Genomic DNA, 21,826 nt, shown 5'->3' with positions numbered 1-21,826 from the left:
TGATTAGTACAAACTCGTGTCGAGATCTGGTATTACCTTCACGGTGCTCATATCCTTCGATGCGCCGTGAATGTTCCTGGATCCCCGTGCTTCTGATTTGGCAATTTGCTGCTACTGTCCCCCTTTGTGACCCTTGCATGGGAATCGTGCCGATTCGGCCAACATGAAGCTCTTGACTCTTGAGACACGCGTGTATGGATATGACAAAGACAGGTCAAAGAGAGCTGCCTATCCTCAATTTTGCTTGCCACCTCTTACTCTGCCAATGATAGCGCCTTTACCAGCGTCGCCACATTGGCATACCGGCGGTTGGATTCTCCGTCTCTCTGACAATGCACCGGAAACCCCATCGCTGCATTGGATCCGAGCGGCCGATTGACATTTCCACACAAGCCCACTCCGCAGTAGGCAATCGCAGATACAGCGACACCTTGTCGGTCTTACTCAGGTCTCGAGCAGCGAGTGTGAACTTAAAAGCGAGCCTAGACTGGCCAATGCGACGCCAAACAAAGCCACCGCTAAATTGTACATGGGCTTCGTATCGCAGTAAGTGTATACTCGGCATATCGCGCTCCGGGTCTGATATCCAGCCCTCCGCACCTTGCATGATGTTCCAGAGCTGACTACCCTGGAATTGCATGACTCCGTCGGTCGGGTGCAGCTGTATCATGCACCCGGGGCAGAAATCAGCATCGACGAAAAGCGCGATGGCCGAAAAGAGAGGCGTTCCCCACCGAGTCCTTGCCCAAGAGCGACTACCGAAACTGATGGTTTCTGGTAGGGATGTGTTCTTCGTGACATAGCGCAGGATGGTTGCATCAAGGTTATACCATTGAACCGGAGCATGATCTATTCCGTGGTAAGGCTCGGAAGCATATCCCTTGTCATACATGAGATCAAGGATATGGAAGCCTTGACCTTGCTCCCTCGCATTATATGCTTCAAGCTCATTGCTTCTGACATCTCGAACCACTGTGTCTCGTCAAGCAAGGCGGGGGCTGAGGTATGCCGAGGCCATGCGCATGGTCCACGTGATGGATGCTCGGGAGGTCCTTGATAATGCGCCTGTCCAGTCTAGCATATCTGTTTCGAGTGTCGAGTCTTTGAAGCAAGATGTTAGCTTTCTGTGGCCACGGTGGATTCGGACGCGAAGCTGTGGACCCATGTTCAAACGTCGCGTTCAACTCCGCTATGTAGACTCGCGGCGCAACAGGAAGGAGGTCAAGCTCCACTGATATACCTTCGTTCGTGATCGCATGAGGCTGCCTCCGGGCAAAGCTATTAGGTGACATAAACCGTCGTGATTCGGAAGACTGTACTACGAACCAATCTGGTGACCTGGCCAACAGACCTGGCGACATATAGTTAGTCGTATGTTCCCATGCAAAGATAGATTGATCGTCTGAATACCGCAAACCTCTTCCTGTAGCCTAATGAATGCTTTTTCCCCCTCTCCATACAGTAGTGGCAGATTAACGTTGAAGAGGCCCAACAGGCTGTAAGCACGATCTTCAAGACGTGTGGTCATCCTCCCTGCAGCCCAAGACATGATATCGGCGATGCAAGGTCTGTCGGCTGGCTCGGGAAGCCCATGATCCAGGATCTCAGTTGGGATGTGTGTAATTGCACTGATAACGTTGGCATACGTTTTACGATCGCCGAGACAAGTTCAGTCAGCATCGAAGAAAATGACCTGCGTAGGTGCAAGGAGTTCTTGCAACGTCCAACCACGCTTGAACCATTGGCTGTTGACAAGATCTTGCGCCATTCTCGAAGCAAGACCGAAGATTTTCGGAAACCATCGCACTGGGCGGCTGACATCCGACAGATACGCGTAGCAGACTTCAGCCTTGGCATACCATCGGAACATCGAATTGATAGCCTCCTGTAACTCCGCGCTACTGCTCTTGTCAATGCAGCAGGTATCAACCCAGGCATAGTGCAGCCCATCCTTCTCAGCATGTTCACAAGTTTTCTGAATCTTGTACCAGCCTGTCTTGTTGCGGATATGATCTTGATCGACACCAGTCGCCATATCCTTGAAAAGGACCTCTTGGTCTTCCCTTCGATGGGATAATATGGCGTACTTGACTTGGTGCTCATCGTGGAACTCCTCCAATTGGTACGTCCTGGTGTTGATCAGTCTCATCGCGATATCTGGGCAAATGTCTCATAGCCAATTCCAAATATTGTTTAGCGATAATACAGAGCAGACAACGACGTTATTACTGATCTCTCAGTACATGACAGAAAGCAAGGCTGAAAGTCGTTGGGCAGGTGCAAGTGTCGTTCGAGCGAGTCAACCTAAAGCCTCATCCTTGGCATGCAGCAGGAGCTAAATATCCTCGTAAAGGCAACATGATTGGTGAGGTCAGGTAAGGTAGGAAAGGGTCTTCAAGGGAGATGAAGACCTATCAGGTCAAAGTACCGTATTCACAGTTGCTTCGCCATCTGTATTGCCCGCCTTGAAAGTCGCCATTATCAGACTCTGGAACGTAGGTAAGGCTATCGCGACCTCTGAAGGTCAATGCTTCAACAGACACCCGAGGAATGCGAGGTCGCTACCTTCACAATCATCGTCACTATGGTCAATGAGAATACAGTACGCGCCGCGGGCTTCGAGGAAGGACATCCAGGTGGCGATTTGACATTCATGTTGAACGATGATGCACGCAAGGTAGGTCGATTGCTGCGCTTGAGGCTTCACGATCATATCTCATGCCAAGAGTCTCGGCTTCAGTATAGATGCCAATAACGCAGTTAGATCGTCAGCCCCGCAATGGTATGTAAAGATGTCCTTCCTCGCTCCTACTACACGAGATTGTATCATGCTTAGTCCTGTTGCCAAAAGTCGTGCTCACCGTGAAGACATCCGTGAAGTAATGATACTTTGTGCAAACTATGCTTTTAACGTAGCCAGGGCCCCACTCCGACCAGGTCCTCCTCGAGCTCGCTTTACTCCTTATCCAAATTCCACCTGCTCACGAACGCCATTATGTGGTCCAAGATGCCATTCAGCGGTCATCCTTACCATTCACAGCAACTCGCAGCGAAACATCCTTTCAAGCACCAGCCGCTGACAAAGAGTCTGGCGACCATGATCGTGCAATATCGCCCCGACCATGCAGGAACAAAGAACTCCTCCGCTAACGGCATGTTTGCGAACTTCACGTCATATAGCTAATAAGCAGCACCTTCATTAGAAGACAAGTCTGCACAATTCCCCAAGTCTTCTGTTTCCCACTGCTCTGATACTTCCTACCTAGCAGCCCAAGCAGCTACTAATTACCGTTCACAACCACAACTATGCATTCCACTAACATCGCACTCCTCCTCACCACAGCCATCGGCTTCCTTCCCCAAACCTACGCCCAGGCTTCACCTGACGCAAAGCTAACCTTCTGCTTCAACGGTGGCACCACAGACGCAGACTGCATCACAAGCTCCACCACCTTCGACAATGCCTGCAAGCGGGACTCGGTCCCAAACGCACCAGGCAAGACCCTCACATTGAGTCAGGTCACCGTAAGTCTCATTGCCAACACCTTCCTCCTGTTCCCTGTCTCTGCTCTTTCCTCAAGACGCTCAATACTAACATCATCAGATCGCACGCTCCGCACCAGGGTCCCTCGATGCCAACGGCAAGCTAAACACCGGCTGCCAACTCTTCACCGACGGCCTCTGCACCGTCAAACCTGGCGCAGACAACGCCTACAGTGAATGCGTTCGTCTCGGCTGGGACGACGGCCTCTGCACAATCGTGAACACCACCGAGTCCCAACCTTCCAACGGAAAGGTGACCCTAGGCAGCTGGAGATGCGGACCCGCTGCTGAGGTCCACGACAAGGGTGTGACGGCTACTGGGACACCGAGTGCTATTCCGAGCGCAACACATGCTGCTCGAGGTCTCGTCGAGGAACTTGCCGCCAAGATGGCCGCAAAGAAGTACAGCGAGGGCGAGCCACGGCCAACGGAATCCGCGCATGTCCCTCGAGACGAACAAGGCACTGACAATTTGATTGATCCCTTTGATATCAAAGTGAAGACCAAGAAAGCTAAGCCTAAACCGACTAATGTCCCTCGAGACGAACCACTCGAGGCCAGGGGTGGCGTGGCAGAAATCGCTAGTAAGATGGCCGCTCAGCAGCAGAAAGCGAGTAACAATATCAGCAAGATATGGTCGGCTGCGAAGGGCTCGGCGACGCCGACGCATGTCCCTCGGGATGAACCAGTCGAGGCTAGATCTGATAAGGAGGAACATGTTAGTATGATAAAAGCTGCGGTGAAGGACCGCGCGTCCAGGGAGAGCGCGGAGGCCGCGGCGACGCATGTTTCGACGGACTGAGGGTGAGGTGATGGGGCTTAGCTGGACACTTGCTAGTGGGGAAGCTGGTAGGGTCAATGTCAGTGGAAGTGCCCGTGGGTGGATAAGCGAAGTGCGCATGGGGGTTAAGCAACTACTTGCATGGAAGTCTGGGCAAGGTAATGGAGGTACGGACTAGATAGATCAGATATGTAGGTAGGTAGGATTAATGGTTAGTCATTGCATGGAATCGTCTGTCCCCCGAACGTACTGTAGTGCAGGACATATTTCGTTGTTACGACCAGAAGATTCTATGATGGTATTGGACCTTGGTGCTGACGCTCCATTACACCGCGCGCCTTCAGACAACCACCTCATGCCTTCCACTGCTGCCATCTGCTGTGCATTGCTGGTGTTGTGGCATTGTGGACGACAGTGCTATTGGAGCTGATATTTGGGAGGGATGTTACCACTGATGTTGAGGTCACGGTGACGGTGACAACTGAAGTTAAAGCGGTGCATTCGCCGTCGATGAGCCTGGTGGAAGGACTCAAGGAAGGGAGAACGGCGTGGCTTGTGCTTGATATCGAAGAGATTCGACTCGCAGATGACGTCGAGAGGGGCAGAATGGTAAAACTCATGCTCGAGTTGGATGAAGCGTGACTTGTGGTTGTTGTATCAGTTACGGAGCTTGAGGCGTGGTGAACACCAGTGCTAAGACTCGAGATGGCTGTCAAGGAGACGCTTGCTGACGATGACTCCGAGGTACTGGAAGTAGTGGTTGTGTCGGACGGTTTTGTAGAGCCGAGAAAGATGTCCTCCTGAGCGCCAGCCTTGAAGCCACAAGCTTCATTGTAGACAGGCGTCTCGAATTGTGGGACACCTTGAACATTGTCGTCTTCCAGCGAGTTGAACACAATCATCTGCTTTGCACCTTCGAGACAAGTAGCACTATCGTTCTTGCACCACTTCGCCGGTTGCGCTTTTGCCAGAGGTTTAGCAACGCTCTCGTCCACGTTGGTAACATTGCACGAGTAAGGCTGCATATACATATTTGCCTGACCACAGCCTTTTGGCACCCAAAGCCAGGCACATGTACATCCACCTTCTGGACAAGCTTGAAGCTCTGCTGGAACCTGGTAGGTAGCAGAGGTGTGCCACGGTGAGTGCGCAAGGACCGAGAAAACGACCAGATCCTCCATGGTGATCTTGTTCAAGTCGTTCTCATATGCAACAGCAAATGCAGTTCCCTGAGCCATGCTTTCGTTCTGCGTATGCATGTAGCCTCCACCTGGCAGACATTCCGCACCGTCCCATTCTCCATGCCAGTCGTCTGGGTGGTCACCACCATCAGGCCATTGAGTTACCTTCTCGCCATTGTAGCTGAGGTCGGTGAAGGCTTGGTTGCTAGCAAGTTGGACAGTGAAGCTGCCGCCGGCTGGAAGCTCGAGAAATTCGCCTTCCGGTGGTGGCCGTGCATCACAACCCCGGTCGTGCTGGAACCAGAAGTCCGTCTTAGATAGCTGATATAGAGGTGCTATGGGGTCGTTGCTGTTGGAGTTGTCGCCTGAGAGGCCGTCGCGGCAGTACATTCCAGAAGCGAAAGCGGCAATGTGGGCGGAAGCCAGGGAGGAGAGCGTGGCAGTGAGAAGGAGCGGAACAAGGCTCATGCTGATTAGAGACATCTTGTTTCTTTGTCGGAGTAGGTTATCGTGATGAAAGAGTGGGGTGTTGTGCTAGACACGGAATGCAAAAATGAATGGACGAGTTACCAGAACTCAAGAAGGAATGACTGCCGGCAAAGAACAATAACAAAAACGACGAACTTGAACGTACTGCTGCTTGGGTTGCACTGCCAGAGATATGAGCGGCATATATTCGTCTTATAGTCAGGCTTCGTATCCGTGGAACTTGCCAACCTGGATAGGTCTCTAAACGAAACATAGTGGTAGCCGAAATTCTTACCGTATTAGGACCATGATCTGACAGCGATACGGTCCATAAAGCACGAAGCGATGTGACGAGTGATCTGAGCCAACCAGCGTAGTAGATTTCCTTCCGAAATGGTTTCTGGTGGTCTTGTTCGTGTTGTCAATTCGAAAAGGACTTCGAGACCCTGGCGGTGTCGTCGTTTCAGCTTTGCGCTAGCCGTAACCAGAATATGGTAGATTGGAACCATGTCTTCACGGCATCTTAGTCATCGAGGTGAAGAACGCAGATTCGGTCTGCGATAACTTCGGTCAACAACACGGTGGACCGACCTTCAAGCAGGACATGGACGTAGAACGGGCGACCCGAGCAGCAGTTTCTGGAAAATAACATGAGATTTTTACAAAATTAGCAGAACAGCAAGCAGCGGTTGTATAATTTTCCTGGGAGGAAGGCGCGTCCTGATGCCAAGGATTTTCGGTAGCCTTGCACACCCCGGAAATTCAACGTGATCGGGTCGTCACGCCAAACTTGCCTGAATTGTGCGGGCAGGTTTTGGTGAGGACCGCTCATTGTGAATTTCCGGGGTGTGCCTTGTAAGCACTACTGGAAATGACCTCTACTTTGACGCTTTTGCTGCGGGTGGGATATGCGGAAGTCGTGACCTGCTGTCATACAAGTATTAAAGAATGTGTTATTAGGATAAGAAGTTTGGCGGGCGGAACAGGAGTATCCCAGACAATGTTAGCAGCAGCATGCAAAACCAAATGGCTGGTCTTTACAGTATTCGAGAAGATGGAATTGAGGACCCCTTAGCATTGCCTAAGACTCAAGATGCACATTCCATTTGGTGAGCTCCTCGAGGAAATCTGTGTGCTGCTCGGTCAGCGGTATATTCGTGAAAAGTAGCATCCCCCTTCAATGTGGCGGGCAGACACTCTGTCGCGGATATTGTGATAGCATCAAGCCTCCGGTACAAGTGAAAACAGTGCATGCCATGCTGAAATCCTGTGGCCTTTTCAGAAGAGGCTTGGGCAAATGAACAAATCGAGCCGTATACCTGCCTGACGTGTGTATTGAATATGGATATATGCATTCGAAATTCTGCTTTTCCATGCTCAACACACCCAACCAGGTCTATGAGTACATTGTTCATCTGTGTTACCGGAGAACGCCAAAGGGTCCACGAGCTCTTCTCACCAGCGAAGCTAGAACGGATGCAATAGCTTGCTAGTGTTCGCCCTCGTGATGTGGCTCCCCGTGGTAACCGACCACCTTCATCCTTCCGATCATCTCTCCTACTGTGAAGAAACCAAGAATTTGAGCAAGTACTATGGCATATCTGGCCATCTGCAAGCCGCTTGTGTTCCGGGCCTGGCTCAGAAGTTGCTGGCCTGAACCAGCTGGGACTGCACTTGTGATAGACCTTGGATTTCGTATAACGTTGGTGACTGGTTGGAACATGGACTGGAAGGAGGATATCGACCTGGGTATGTTAGATCAACTTCAGGCAAGCGAATGTAATGGCTTACGGAGGTGCCATCTTTTGGTGTTGGACCATCAATCTTCCTAGTTCAAGACCGACTCGGCCGTAGTAAACCGTGGGGGGTATTAATGCTATCCTTCTGATTAGGTCTCATTCGCCAACATTCTAGATGTGACTCTCTTACACTCGACGAACTTGATGACTCTGCCCGTGCGACCTCCAATCCTCCCCAGCGCAGACTGCATGGACGAAGCTGCATTCGAGATGGACGAGCCAGCAGAGCTCGAGACTCTAGTCAGACCCTCTGAAGCTTTCGAGGTACCTGACTGAACAGATCCTTTTGCTGAATCAGCTGCTTGGCTGGCCTTCTCTTTTGCTGAACCAGCTACCTCGCTAGCCTTCTCGGTGGTTGACGAGGCATTCCGGAACTGAGGTCGGCGCAGGAGGTTTCGTGACTGTCTGATAACTACTCGCGAGGACGACATGATGGCAGAAGTCCTAGGTGGTCAGGCGATCAATAACACGACTGGGCGGCAGGTCGTCGACAGGAGGAATTCGACACAATCGACGACAACGTGAATGAATGGACTAATGTGGTGTGGTTGCGCGACGATGAGATCGATTCAGGTACAGTGCCAGAGCTCGGAATTTCTTGGGAACAGCTCTTCCGCCAATCTGGAAGCTAAATCTCTGAAGCTCCACTACAAGCACTTCTGATTGGTCTATTCTCTCCTGGTCTTCAATATGCCATTAAAGACTTCGACTTTTTAATGTGTTACTACAGAATACTCTTGCCTGTATCTTCCTGCTCGCGAACTCAAGAGTTCTACTGCTTCATGCCGATGACGCGACAGGAAGTTCACGATTACGCTGAAACGGAAGAGGCGAACTAGCGCAACGCGAGCACGAGCCTTCTCTTCTCTGGAGATACGAAGGGAAGCATTTTAATCATCGACACAGCGCCGACGCAGCATCGACCTACCTGCTGAGGATGCTCTACCGTTCTTATATTGCGGGTCGCTCCTACAATTCTGTCAATGTCGGTGCATGAGTCGACGCCGCAGCTTTGGAACGGTTAAATTTGGATGGTGGTGAAACTATGGCTCTTGTGCAGTCCGAGATCCCCGGTGGGCCACCCCTGCCTAAGTGTGGTGAACTTTGCTCATGCACAGACTGCCACTCATCTCACCATCAAACATGACGTTCTGCTCCAAGATGCTCTTCCCATTTCGTGCGTTGCTCTTCCCTCTGGTACTCTTGTGTATGTTTGTATCGCGCGTTTGTTATTGAAGCGACTGGTTCTGCATTTCGGTGTTCATGGTGGTCCTTTGTCGCTTCCAGCTCGTGTCGCGGGTACTTGCCTGAGCAGCTACGCCTGGCATTCTTGCACCACCTCAGTTTCGTTTTAATCCAGTCTCTACCGATCAAGCAAAATCATGTCTTGTACTTTCTGTTGTCAACTTTGTCAGCGGAATCACAATTGAAGAATGACATCGAATGCAAAGGCGCATCGCCGAAGTCTGAAGGAATGCCTCAAAACTATTTTGCAGCGTCGGCGGGACGACCATCAGGACGATCACCTGACCGTGGGATCCGGGATCCTGAAAAGAAAAGACCCTTCACTAGCGCTACTACCTGCCTTTCGCAGCTTGACGACCTTGCCAGATTTTGACTCAAGCAGATACGACATCGACCAATATAGCATTTCTATAACCGATCAAAGCAATGGTGTGGTACCAAGGACAGCGAATTATTCACAACGTACCATCTTGCCATCGGAGAGATCCACATCCAGCCTGAGTCAGCGCGAGATTCAGGATGCATACCACTACCAATCTCAGCTTGGTCGACTTGCGCAATCTTGCAGCATCGAACGCGATTGGTATTCGAACGAGAATGCATCATCATATTTGAAGGACTCTGTCAGTGGGCGGGACCTGACCAAGGCCCACGAGTTTGCCTCTCGAGAATCATTCTTATCCGACGTGCCTGAGAGAAGCTTTGATCAGCTGATCAATTCTGAGTTCGTTCATTTTCAGTCACCGCTAAGCCAACTTGCGCATGCTTGCAACGTTCCGAGCATTTACAGACATGGTGCAAGCTTGCAAGCGAGCCTTGCAACTCTGCAGTCTGGTGTGAGAAGTGCCTCCACTCTGAGGTTGCAACGATCAATGCAGGACCTGAAACCAAATCGGGCATCGGCTCCAGCTCCATACCCGATGCGGCACGCTTCGTTCAGCCCGCCGAGGGAGCCGGCACCAGTCTGTGACCCAGGCAAAGAGGTTCCTTCGCAACAAGCATTCAGTAGCAAGGTCATATTGGTTGCTGAGCCTGCGCGCGTTGCGTCGTCGAGATCGGTGCGCAGCGGGCGAGCGTCAGAGCTGGAAGATGGCCTGTCGAGCATCAACCATTTTTCGTCGTTCTGTGTCCTGGATGCCGCAACACCGGGGTGTCCGGTTACAGCTACCTCAGGAGACTTGCGCTTCGTCTTTGATATCGGAGAAGAATTCTGTTTGAACACGGTCGGAGTCGATGGCGCGTCGATGGAAACAGTGACAGGTCAGGACGAGGACGGCAATGTGAGAATTCATCTTGTGATCTACAGTCCTCTTGTCAATCCGAACAGTGGCCGTAGCAGATTTGTGCTTGCTTCTTTGCTGGATATCACTTCTTTCATCACAGATGCTGCGTCTGTGCCGGATCTGGAAACTATTTCCGAAGAGTCAATTGTCGAAGAAGAACCGAAAACACCAACACGAATCCACCTCCAACAATCACCAAAATACGAGCTGGCTGCTGATAAGCTGTTTGAGAGCTGCTTCCTACCTGAACATAGACTGCAAACACCGATCCAGGCTCAAAAGGACGACATATGGCTTGACATTGCAACAGAGGAAACTCGCAAATCGCGGTCACTCAAGTCGGCACCCGGGACACCAAGGTCAACCAGCAGTGCGAGGTCTTCAGCGCGCTCGATGGATGATGTCCTTGATCAATTTCTAGCGAGCCTGCAAGAGCTCTATTCAGAATTCTTTCTGCTTGGGAAATCTCCTTTGGATGAGAACTCCTACGAGATATGTAATGTCTCGCCAAAGGTGCATGCGTTGCGCGAATATATGGAAGGTCACCTTACCAAGACCTCGCTTGAAGATAAAGCGCACCTGGAACAGCAGTTGACCCAAGACAAATCCTTTCAAATGAACGTGAGATGGGGTGTTATGGGGAACTTGAAACAACTTTATTGTGTCCCGCTCTTCGGACGAAGCAACATCACGTGGATCTGCTTTCTCGTAGAGGACGGTAGGTGGACGGGACTGCCGTTGTGGGAGTAGTGTGAACATAAGAAGAAAAGCAAAACCCCAAAGTGCTTGGAAAATAACATATTGCCACCAGTTCCTTCGTCGGTGCAACACCGGACTCACCAGTGCTGCCACTTATCGTTGTCTTACATCATGCGCGTCTCGACGAAAGCGCCAAACTGCTACCGTCGAGATCTGCGGAAACACAACCTCCAACGATTAGTGTGTGTTCATACGAAGAACAGCGGTTCCTTGACCTTGCAGCGGCCAGACTGTGTCTCAGAAGGAAAACGTCGCTCAATTACTGCATCTGTAGCGCTGCAAGATGTGCCGTGGGAAGGTACGAAGAGCGATGGAAAAGGGCCGAAGGTTCGAAGAACCAAACCCCAAGGTTGAGTGGCGGATTCGAGACTGGGCGCTCGGCGCGAAGACAACCGTCGAAGGCCTTAAAGTGACGCTAGAAAAATGCCACGGGTCCTTAGAGGGCCGCCGAGGCCTAAGGCGGACTAGACGCCATGGCTAACCGTATCCTCAAGTTGATCCTGCCAATCATGCCGACTTAACCAGATCGAGCAGGTCGCTATTCTACCGTCAGCAAATCCGGATGCTGGACAATCATCGATCCTAGCATGCATGCTGTAACTCTGCCCTGTCATTAGCGAGCACTTCAACCAGTGGGAACCTGCTCAACGCTCTAGAGTCGCTTTGCTCGATCGTGAGAGACGCCTTCGATGCCACATCCGTCCCATGGTTACAGTAAATCGCTTCCCGTGGTTTTCAAGCGCTTGCGTTTCTGCTCCATGGACGATGCCTCGCGAAGCCACTTCCTGGTCATGGATCATATCCACCTCGTACGGAGTACAACAGTCTTCTTACGGAGTAAGCCCGGAGCATATATGACCCTCACCCACCATCCAAATCAGAAGTCTCACTGCACGATCACTGACATAAACGTTCCAACCTCATAACATTATCGTCCACGAAGTCATCGCAAGACCTTAACAACCAAAATGTTCAACGAGAACTTCTCATTCGTTTCTGGCACATCCGATCCATTGTCAGCCGATATATCACCTTTCACCTCAAGATGTGCATCACCACATCACACCGAATTCCCACCCGAGGCTCGACGAAGTTACAGAGATACGCGCTATGATACATACCGTCCTCGACATCAATCCATCACCGCCTTGACAGCACAACTCGAGTCTCACATTCTTGCCGACCGGAGAAGACCGTCATACACATCCGACTACCAAGATGAGCCGTCTCCGTCCGAAATCCCTTCTGCCGAGCAAGACGAGGGCTACTACGAAGGACCCGACACGCCAAGCACAACTTCCTCCGACTACTCGGCTGAATTTGATCCCGCGTTATATGATCTGGGCATGTCAGATTTGAGCGCTACATCGTCGCCTAGGCCGTCGTTATCGCTTGAGGCACAAGCGTGCTCGTCGCATAGTCTACGCAGACGCCAACGAACAGCTCTTATCAGACTACAATGTCTTGCGAAGCGAACGCCTGATCTGGCGATGCTCATTGAGGAATGTCACCCAAGTTCACTGCCGATGCCTAGTGACTTCACACCACGGTCAGGAAGTACTTGCAGTATCACAAGTGGAAGGATAGAGAAGGACCGAAGACGCAGCAGTGCAGTGCACAGGTCACCAAAGATGAGGAAGGAGCGACGATGAGGTGCATGAACTCAAGGTCGTGGTTCGATCGGATTTTACTGTTGTTGTAGCGAGAACATGTGATTATACAGTGATACCCATAAAGCGTTGATTATGAGAATAAAGAAGGCATGATAACCCTGAACTATAATTACGAGTCAATCTCACCCGATCAAGACAACCAATTCCCTCCATGCTTCTTCCACCACGTGTAATCGTACAATAATAGCAAGACCACATTCCTTCGTCCTCCTGCACACCCACTATGCCATGCTATACAGAGGCTACCTCCGTCAGATTAAGGCATCCCGTCGGAAGGCCGAGTCAGGAAACCACGAGTCACTGACGCCATATGTTCCTGCCTGTCGGCCGTAAACGCCCACCTTCCCGACTATGCTGTTAGAAGGAAGGTGCTAGACAGTTAGTGGACATCCTCGTGCTCTCCACGTTTCGACAGCTCTCGAACACTCTCAACCTTAATTTGCAAATGCCATGCTTTCATGCAAGTCAACAGTCATACGACTTGTCTTCCAATTTGCGGTTTCGAGAAAGCTATGCAAGCCACAGTTCCAATCACAAACTGAAAGGTCTAGACCACCATTTCGTATCTAAAGAACGTTTGGCAGTTTCCGGTTGCTCCCGAGTACCAGGACCATGGCTCCGGAGAACTTCAGTTCGTGGGTCAGCCACAGTTGCACCACTTCGCTGACGAGGCCTGTGAAGGTTTGAGAATCGTTGCTTTTGCTCGTTTCGAGGCTCAGGGATGGTGACTCCGCGGCACATCTACGGCATTCGTCGCATATCGTGGGAGACACCTGGACAGTACGAGAAACGACGACGACGACGACGACGACGACTACGGAATCATGCCCATGCATCTCGTTCCGTCATGTTGAACACTAATATCCTCGACTTATCAGTCCAAGTGATGAGGCTTGCAAAAGCAAACAATGTTTCTCGTCTCTTGTGAGCCGACGTTCCATTGAGACGGTTTGTGTCGGAAGTGACTCGGATACTGCATATGGATCGGCTTCCACACGGTGTCGACTCCGTACCCCATCGGTACTGTAGGATCGCTCTAGATCGATGGCTCAAGCCACAAACTAACACAGACTATCGTGCGCCATGGAGGGCCCTTGCTGGGTAGATGCGCGCCAATCCGACATTGTCGTCGCACCCATTATAAGGAGCATGAAAAAGGTTCGAATAGCCCATCGTCGTCGCACGCCTCGCCGCCGTCGTTGTCGTCTATACCCGAGCTCCATGCGCCTATGTTTTGATTGATCGGACCAAGATAGACCGACCGACATTAGACCGTGGCTTCTACCCAGCCGCTGCACCCTTGAGTTAGATACCTCACCCTAGCATACTCACAAGGCTACACACGTGCCCCGCAGCCTCGCTCGCAAGTGCTTGCGCCCACACTTTCACGCGACTCACAACCCACGCACCCTCCCTCCCTTCTCCCTCTCCATACCATCGCCCCCCCAAACGCCGCGTTCTTTGCTACAAACACTGTCCCTCCCGTGCCTCGGCCGGTGAGCGCACAGCCCCCCTTGCAAATGAGAAATTCGGAGTAATCTTCACCTTGTGTTTCATTACACATCCACCCAGTCTTCTCTTCTGAAGATCGGCCGGAACAGCGCGTAAGCGTCCACCGCGCAAGCGGCCGTGCGTTGGCATCAGAAAATCGGCACGCACTTTCGCTTTCGAGAGGGAGTGTGAGTGTAGTTTTGCCTTGGAAGAGCCAGCACGAAGATTGCATGTCGCCCTGTATGGGGTTGATGATGCTTTAGTGCAATCGTGGCGGAGTTGTGAGGTTTTCTGCTTATTAGTGGAAGCTGAGCGGCTTAATTCGATTCTGATTACTCTGGGGGAGCGATGGTGAGGCTTGTTTTTTCTTTTTGAGGTGAGTTTTGATCTGGCTGGGAAGGGTAGTGTGTGGCTAATGTGCCACACTTGCGTGCGCACGCACGCAAGTTGATATTTAGGTCGAAGCGACGCGAACGTGGTACATTGACGATGCAGTCAGATACGGCTAAGACGAGCACGAGGAAGGGATGGAGGGCCACGCAGGAGAATACTCAAGGTGATTGTGACAGAGGCCGCAGCAAGGAGGGATATGCAAAAGATCAGTTGTGGGACAAGATGAAGTAACTGGCCAAACGGCACCAAATCTTATTTCATGCGTCCTACAATCCTACCCAATATCAGATTACAGCTCGCTGTTTGCCTGCGACTCGGACTTCGCAGCAAACTGCTTGAATGTGTCCAGATCAACCTTCCTCAAAGCACTGTCCTCGGTAGCATCAAGATTAACCTTTGGCACGGCGTTCTGTCCAACTCTTCCGTCTTTGTATGCGACAAAAGCCTCCAGCCATCTCGAGGTGCAAAGACACCATTTGCAGCCTTCCTTCAAGCCGACCACTCGGAGATCATTGCCTTGCGAAGCGGAATAGTTGAGGAAGTCTTCCGTCACAATGCCAGCGACTGCGTGGTTTCCCATGTCTTGCGCTCCGGTTCGACAGTATCCATCTCGGTAGAAGCCTGTTACCGGCTTGTTTGAAAAGAACTTGAGAGGTTGTTTGAAGACTAAGAGACATTAGAACGCTTTCGTTCGATTACATGGATGCAACAGGTACACACCATTGAGTGAGTTGGACGACATATTTTCTTGTTCGTCGTTCTGTGGGCTTGCAAACACCTGTCCAGTCAACAAGATAAGCGAGAGAACGAGCAGCGGTACGATATTTCTGATGAACATCATGGTGAGGAGCAGTTCGTGTTGGAAAGAGCGATCGCTGCAGGATGCGCCTTCCTGACATTTTGTTCTCCAACGGTGATGTCACCATCTTTCCTTCTTTGTTTTCATGAGAGAAGTGATCGTCCGTGCTCGGGCCTACTCATCTACAGCAGTAAGGCCATGATCAAGGCTCAGACAGAGCTTCTGGTATATCTAGCTTTCCATTACTCTGGCTTGCAGGATGTTATATCGCCACTGTTTGAGTATGCGGCTCTCTCACCACGCAGAGTTCGAACGAACCTACTGTCCGTGCGCTCGTGGACATACAAGCTTAACTCTTCTCACACCTATGGTTTGTGAAGGGTCTTCTACTTCACTGACATGTGTCCCACCAATGGACAGTGTGATTCCTCTAGGTACCTATGGAGCAGGCTGGTTGATAGTAAAAAAGAGTCACAACGCGCCATGCAATCGAGGGCATTACGGTTGGACAACAATGCCGTGGCCCACAGCCAACGATGATGCCCCTGATCAGACGGACCACCTCTTCCTCCTCCTTCCAGATGCTAAGCAAACGCAGGAATAGTAACACATCCCAGGCGGTGTTTCTGAACAAAGGTAGGTTGTTCTTTCCTCTAGCAACAAAGGAATATGGCAGATTATGGTCTTTTTTTATTGTCATATATCAGCACGGCTGCCCTGGCTGTTTGCGTCCAGACAGAATCACAATACACCTCAATTCAAGATGGACCACAACACGACACCTGACTCAGACTTTCCCTTCAAGACGTTAATCTGGGTTTTGTGTGTCGCATCGTTCGTATTCGGCCAGCGATTTGGCCAGTCACCAATGTTCTCTTTTCACCAGATCGGGACCGCTGTCGGGTTCGGGCTCGTCGCTGCGTGGTATTTAAATCATCTCGAGACAATGCAAAAGCATTCGAGGGTGTCGAAGCCGCGATCGCGAAGGCCCCTCAAGCTTGCAAGAAAGCCCAAAAGTCCTGTTATTGAAGAGCGCGTCAGGACACCACGTAGTGCGTACAGACGCAAGTTTTTCCTAACACCGGAAACCGAAACTTTTCCAGCTGAAATCACTAGACCTGTGAGACCGGTTTCGGCGCAGAATTCCTCATCTAACTCTGCAACCAGTGGACGCATCTCGAAGCCGATAAAAACACACAAGGGCCTCCGTAGGCAGACACGTACGCCCAACTCGATATTGTTACCAGTCTCACCCAAGCCGATAGCTTCAGAAACGCATGGGGTACCCAAGACAACTAAAGCAACGAAACCATCTGCAAGCTACCAATCCCCCAGCCATAATGCTCCGATACCAACGAAATCGGTTCAGACTTCTTCGTACATACTTTCTCCTAGAAATGTACCTCTACCAAATTCCCCTCCTGGGCCTACAAAGATTCCATCTCACAGGTCCACTGAATCATCCACGCATACAACTTTGCCAGAGACTGTCTCGTCACCTGAAATCGTATCTCCACATACAAATGTACCACCTCCAAAACCAGCTACTCCGTCAGCCACTACGTGGTCTCCCACTACTCCTGGCAAAGATACAGGCATGAAGTCACCAATAATTCAACGCATAGCGGCGTGCGCGGATGCTTTTGATTCTGATGACGAACAGGTCAACCATCCACCTAGTCGACGCGCCTCTGAGTCCATTTTTCCTTACCATGTTGTTAGGCAATTACAAAGGATACCATCAGACATGACCGTTCCGCAATTGTTTGATGCAATGTACAATTGCATTATCCAAGGCGGTGTGGTAAGGCCTGGTCAAGAAGAAATGTTAACGGCCATTTCACTACTGAACCATGAACCCAGCTCAGCATTCTACGTCTATGTCTCCGAGGAGCTAGCCAGAAAAGCAAATGAGCCTCTGACTCAAGAAGAATTAGAGGTCTTGCTGCCCGGCGTGAAAATTCCTCAAGTGCCGTTCGAACTTCGGGACAAGAATTTCCACAGAGTGGAAGTTGTGGAATGCTCCGGTGGTGTGAACCCAGCAGATACCAAACTCATCAGGAAAAACCAAGACAAGCGCGACTACATGCTGTCACACAATGACTATGTAATATGTGATGCTAATCTACCTTTTGCAGAACGAGTACAAATTCAGCCCAACCGACTTTGGTCGTGGCGCACATTGAACGACATCGCTGAATACGTCTTCTATAGACCTCAGCAGGGTATGCAGTCCCTTCCTCGCGAGTATGTAACCACCAACCGGGGCCTCGCCTTGATTGCTGAAAAGGTCGGCATTATACAGGGGGAGGCGGAAGCGCGCTTTAGCACGCGGTCTAGCGAGCAAGAGCGCATGGCCATTCAGAATGACGCAGATAACCAGATCCTGCACTGGATGTCCCGTTTAGGTGGATATATCAATTCCCCCAAGCAGGCAGATGATCACAGAGGTAGGGCTAGATATGCGGAGGACATTACACCATATAGTCGATCAGGCGGCCTGGATCGGGAGGCGATAGCAGAAGTAGAGGAGTTTTGGAGGACCTTGTGGGGAGAAGCACGAGCATTTTGGGACAAGTATCACTTTGCAGGCGAATACAACGAGAACGGGTATATCTGGGGCAACAATTCGGAGGGTCACCAGATGCATTTGGCAATTCAGCGGAAGACGGCGCAAGATATAAAGGACGCTAAAGAAAAAAGACAAAAACAAGCAGAGAAGGAGGCAGATAAGGTTGCGAGGAAAAGGAAAGGGGTATCTAGAAGATTTTTAGAGTAATAGATTGGTCGAAATGCCGTCCTGTCGCATATTGAACAATTCCATGTAAATGCAATACATAGCAGTATATGTCCGTCAAGTAAAGGAGTACTTTTACTCCTTGGCTCTGAATAGAGCTGAGTTGGTCTTGTCCTCAATCCGACGGGGCGCAGCATTGGCGAATGATTCATGCCTTCATCCGCAACATCTGCCTCCATCGCATTCTGATATATAGATACGCGAAAAAGAACATAGTTCGATGACTGCTAACTCCTCCTCCAGCCACGTGACCTTTCCGTCCCATTCCGCTCTAGCTTGGGCTCCCTTGGCATCACTAGCGTGCAGTGCGGCGAGCTCGTAGCTCCAAAATTTCTCTGGAGGCAGAATAATCGCAGGCGCAAAAAGTTTACAGTAGAGGTCAGATTTGTATTATTCATATCACGACATCCGCGACTCACACTATTGCTACGAGTGCATAGCATTGCCTGTGATTCTCCCAAAACGTACGAAAATCAATTGAACAACAAGCAATAATCACTCAACATGGACCGTGGGCGCGGCCGCGGCGGTTTCGGCGGACGAGGTGGTGACAGAGGAGGAAGAGGAGGCTTCGGTGGACGGGGAGGCGGTGACCGTGGTGGACGAGGTGGTTTTGGAGGCAGAGGAGGTGGAGATAGAGGGCGTGGCGGTTTTGGTGGGAGAGGTATGCATGCGAACATACCATTGATTCGTTGTACTAATTGACGTTCAGGTGGTGATAGAGGTCGAGGCGGCCGAGGCGGCAGAGGTGCACCGAGGGGACGAGGCGGTCCAGCTGGAAGAGGTGGGAAGCCTGGTATGAGAGGGGGTGCGAAGGTCATTATTGTGAGTACTTTCGCCTACATCCAACATCCAGATCATGCGCGCAACGCCGACGAGCACAAAGATATGCACAGAGAAGGAGCACGACACTAACAGGTATTACAGGAACCCCACCGCCACCCCGGCGTCTTCGTCGCCCGCGGCGGCAAAGAAGACCTCCTCGTCACCAAGAACCTAACCCCCGGCGAATCCGTCTACGGCGAAAAACGAGTCAGCATCGACGCCCCCTCCACCCCCGGCACAGACGGCGAAGAGACCGCCCCAGGCACAAAAGTCGAGTACAGAGTGTGGAACCCCTTCCGCTCCAAGCTCGCGGCTGGTATCCTCGGTGGTCTGGACAATATCTACATGAAGCCTGGCGCGTCGGTTCTGTACCTCGGCGCTGCGAGTGGAACGAGTGTGTCACACGTCGCGGATATCGTGGGGCCGACTGGACGCGTCTACGCTGTTGAGTTCAGTCATCGGTCTGGTCGGGATCTCATCACTATGGCGACGCATCGGACGAACGTGATTCCTATTATTGAGGATGCGAGACACCCACTCAGATATCGGATGTTGGTCGGCATGGTGGATGTTATCTTTGCGGATGTGGCGCAGCCGGATCAGGCGAGGATTGTGGGGTTGAATGCGCATTTGTTTCTTAAGGTTGATGGGGGGGTGTTGGTGAGTATTAAGGCGAATTGTATTGATTCGACGGCGAAGCCGGAGGTGGTGTTTGAGGCTGAGGTGAAGAAGATGAGGGAGGAGAGGATTAAGCCGAAGGAGCAGTTGACGCTTGGTGAGTGGTATTAGGAGATTTGTGGGGATGTGTGCTAACGTGTTTTGCAGAACCTTTCGAACGAGACCACTGTATTGTGTCTGGCGTGTACAAACGTGCTGCCTAAGAAGTTAAGACAAAAACATGGTAACGAGGATCAATATTGGAGAATGGCGTTTCAGATATGGCTGCGTTTTATGGATGTGGGAGGCGGAGGATGCGTTGCAATACAAGAGATTATGTGCAGAGTCCCGATACCAGAAGTTGAGTTACGCTATCATGCGTCAAGTCCATGGTCGAGGTCGGGATGCACAATCTTACCAATGAGACGATGCTACACCACAAGCTGCAAAGGGAATCTGTCAGTCAGTACAAATACAAGATTTTCTTGTGCTGCACTTCCTTAACTCTATACGGTCGGAAGTGCCTGTGGCACGGCCTACCAGTTGAACGGCGGCACTGACAACTCGCGCCTGCCAAGCTGCTCGTTGTACGGCAATATTCGCCCTATCATTTCTTCCTACTTCATCTTCATCATCTCCCCTTCGCCGCACTACAATCAGCAGTTTCACGAGCAGTCTGATTCAACGAAGGCATGATACGACCTACATGCGCGTCATGCTCTATACCTCGAAGGTATCCCAATATGATAATTGGCTTGCACGCAGTATCAACCCTCGCCACTACACAACGTAAAACCAGAACATAGACGCAATACCCTACAACAGCACCCGGCAACGTCACAACAATCCAGAAATATATACTCTTACACACAGCAAACATCTCCTCATCCAACCCCATCTCACCACGTCCCCGCCGAATTCCTCGGATGCCCATATTTATCAACCCACACCTTCCTCCCCACCGGCTGCTTAAACCCTATACTCTCAATCGCCCTCTCCGTCATAAGCCCCCTCCCCCCATGAACCCCCTCCATCTCCACCCTCTTCCTCATCTTCGCCCTACCCTCCTTCACCCTTACCTTCTCAAAATACACATACGACGCATAGAACGCCTTAGACGAGTTCCCCGCTAACGGCCCGTTCTTGCGCAGGAAGCTCGTGACTTGCTCGGGTGTGACGGGGGTTGAATTTTGGGCTTGACACTTCGAGATTTCACGGGCGAAGGAGGCTTTCGTTGTTCCCTTTTTGCGGAGGTGGGCGTTGATTTTCGTGCGCACGTCGTTGCAGGTATCGTAGATGGGGATTGAGGCTGTATCCTCGCCGTCTAGGTGGGGGAGGTCATCAGCTCTAGGGCTACCCTCATGCTTCTGGTCACTGCCTTTATTGACATTCACGCCCGTCCTCGCCCTCTTCGCCCTCGGCATCCCCAATCCCTTCTCCTCACGCTTCGAGAAGAAACAGTGCGCTGCGGCGTAGGTATCGCTCTCGATACCTTTAGTCGGCCCGCTCTGGCCCATAAACGTTCGGCGTGAGTGGCCTGAGATCTTGAGTTTGTTGTCGAAGTCTGTGAGTTTCATGCCGGTATTACGGAGGAAGGTGTCGATTTTGGTGCGGATTTGGTTGGCGTTCCAGCGGATTGGGAAGGAGGCGTCTGTGGAGATTGAGGAGATGGAGGAGGTGTCATCGTTAATGTGCGTGCTGGTGTTGGAATTGGCTGTGGTGTCGGCGTCGTTGGTGGTGGTTGTGGTTGTGGTGGTGGAGGCAGCTGGGCGCTTCTTTGGTGTTGTGGATGTGATTGTGGATGTGGTTGTTGGGGGCTTCGAGGTGGGTTTCGGTGCTGCGTTCTCTTTGTTGTCGAGTATGATTGTGCTGTCCGGGTTGAGTAGTACGCGCTGAGGTTCGTGTCAGTGAAAGGTGCCTAGGATGAATCTACCAGGTGAGCATGCATGCCTTGGCGTTTCGAGCCAAGCGAGTGGCTCTGTTGGCGTGGGTTTCACTCAGCGGTGCCATGACAGCGGAAAGAATCCGTTGTGTTGCGAAGTCAGCAAGCCTGAGAGATGCTGTGAAACTCTGGTATTCCTCAGCGACAAGCTCATGTACCTTCAAGCTGGTGAGCACATGTTGACACTGAG

General features: G+C 51.3%; 10 protein-coding genes across 10 annotated transcripts; 5 read left to right on the top strand and 5 right to left on the bottom strand.

Annotated features, from left to right (window-relative positions):
* Window positions 1-1,669: 1,669 nt before the first annotated feature.
* PMZ80_003026 (uncharacterized protein) lies at window positions 1,670-2,149 on the bottom strand (the record flags this gene model as incomplete). The annotated part of the gene is made up of 1 exon (XM_064871455.1): window positions 1,670-2,149. The coding sequence occupies one exon, from the start codon at window positions 2,147-2,149 to the stop codon at window positions 1,670-1,672; it is 480 nt and encodes a 159-aa protein (XP_064733908.1).
* Window positions 2,150-3,306: 1,157 nt separating this feature from the next.
* Window positions 3,307-4,345, top strand: PMZ80_003025 (uncharacterized protein; the record flags this gene model as incomplete). Its single annotated transcript, XM_064871454.1, has 2 exons — window positions 3,307-3,525; window positions 3,605-4,345. 2 exons carry the CDS (start codon window positions 3,307-3,309, stop codon window positions 4,343-4,345), a joined length of 960 nt encoding a protein of 319 aa, XP_064733907.1.
* A 332-nt stretch (window positions 4,346-4,677) lies between these two features.
* Window positions 4,678-5,988, bottom strand: PMZ80_003024 (uncharacterized protein; the record flags this gene model as incomplete). The annotated part of the gene is made up of 1 exon (XM_064871453.1): window positions 4,678-5,988. One exon carries the CDS (start codon window positions 5,986-5,988, stop codon window positions 4,678-4,680), a length of 1,311 nt encoding a protein of 436 aa, XP_064733906.1.
* A 1,873-nt stretch (window positions 5,989-7,861) lies between these two features.
* Window positions 7,862-8,203, bottom strand: PMZ80_003023 (uncharacterized protein; the record flags this gene model as incomplete). Its single annotated transcript, XM_064871452.1, has 2 exons — window positions 7,862-8,177; window positions 8,199-8,203. 2 exons carry the CDS (start codon window positions 8,201-8,203, stop codon window positions 7,862-7,864), a joined length of 321 nt encoding a protein of 106 aa, XP_064733905.1.
* A 1,002-nt stretch (window positions 8,204-9,205) lies between these two features.
* Window positions 9,206-11,050, top strand: PMZ80_003022 (uncharacterized protein; the record flags this gene model as incomplete). Its single annotated transcript, XM_064871451.1, has 1 exon — window positions 9,206-11,050. The coding sequence occupies one exon, from the start codon at window positions 9,206-9,208 to the stop codon at window positions 11,048-11,050; it is 1,845 nt and encodes a 614-aa protein (XP_064733904.1).
* A 977-nt stretch (window positions 11,051-12,027) lies between these two features.
* On the top strand, window positions 12,028-12,711 carry PMZ80_003021 (uncharacterized protein; the record flags this gene model as incomplete). Its single annotated transcript, XM_064871450.1, has 1 exon — window positions 12,028-12,711. The coding sequence occupies one exon, from the start codon at window positions 12,028-12,030 to the stop codon at window positions 12,709-12,711; it is 684 nt and encodes a 227-aa protein (XP_064733903.1).
* A 2,194-nt stretch (window positions 12,712-14,905) lies between these two features.
* Window positions 14,906-15,457, bottom strand: PMZ80_003020 (uncharacterized protein; the record flags this gene model as incomplete). Its single annotated transcript, XM_064871449.1, has 2 exons — window positions 14,906-15,282; window positions 15,337-15,457. 2 exons carry the CDS (start codon window positions 15,455-15,457, stop codon window positions 14,906-14,908), a joined length of 498 nt encoding a protein of 165 aa, XP_064733902.1.
* A 721-nt stretch (window positions 15,458-16,178) lies between these two features.
* Window positions 16,179-18,194, top strand: PMZ80_003019 (uncharacterized protein; the record flags this gene model as incomplete). The annotated part of the gene is made up of 1 exon (XM_064871448.1): window positions 16,179-18,194. The coding sequence occupies one exon, from the start codon at window positions 16,179-16,181 to the stop codon at window positions 18,192-18,194; it is 2,016 nt and encodes a 671-aa protein (XP_064733901.1).
* A 522-nt stretch (window positions 18,195-18,716) lies between these two features.
* NOP1 (Small subunit processome complex component) lies at window positions 18,717-19,826 on the top strand (the record flags this gene model as incomplete). Its single annotated transcript, XM_064871447.1, has 3 exons — window positions 18,717-18,876; window positions 18,925-19,037; window positions 19,140-19,826. 3 exons carry the CDS (start codon window positions 18,717-18,719, stop codon window positions 19,824-19,826), a joined length of 960 nt encoding a protein of 319 aa, XP_064733900.1.
* Window positions 19,827-20,593: 767 nt separating this feature from the next.
* Window positions 20,594-21,704, bottom strand: PMZ80_003017 (uncharacterized protein; the record flags this gene model as incomplete). Its single annotated transcript, XM_064871446.1, has 2 exons — window positions 20,594-21,586; window positions 21,645-21,704. 2 exons carry the CDS (start codon window positions 21,702-21,704, stop codon window positions 20,594-20,596), a joined length of 1,053 nt encoding a protein of 350 aa, XP_064733899.1.
* Window positions 21,705-21,826: the final 122 nt, after the last annotated feature.

Source organism: Knufia obscura (genome assembly GCF_036327395.1).
Source record: "Knufia obscura strain CCFEE 5817 isolate CBS 148926 chromosome Unknown scaffold_2, whole genome shotgun sequence".
In the NCBI taxonomy this organism is placed as follows: Eukaryota; Fungi; Ascomycota; class Eurotiomycetes; order Chaetothyriales; family Trichomeriaceae; genus Knufia; species Knufia obscura.
Note: the sequence above shows the minus strand (reverse complement) of the source record. Positions and strands in the feature narration are given on the sequence as shown.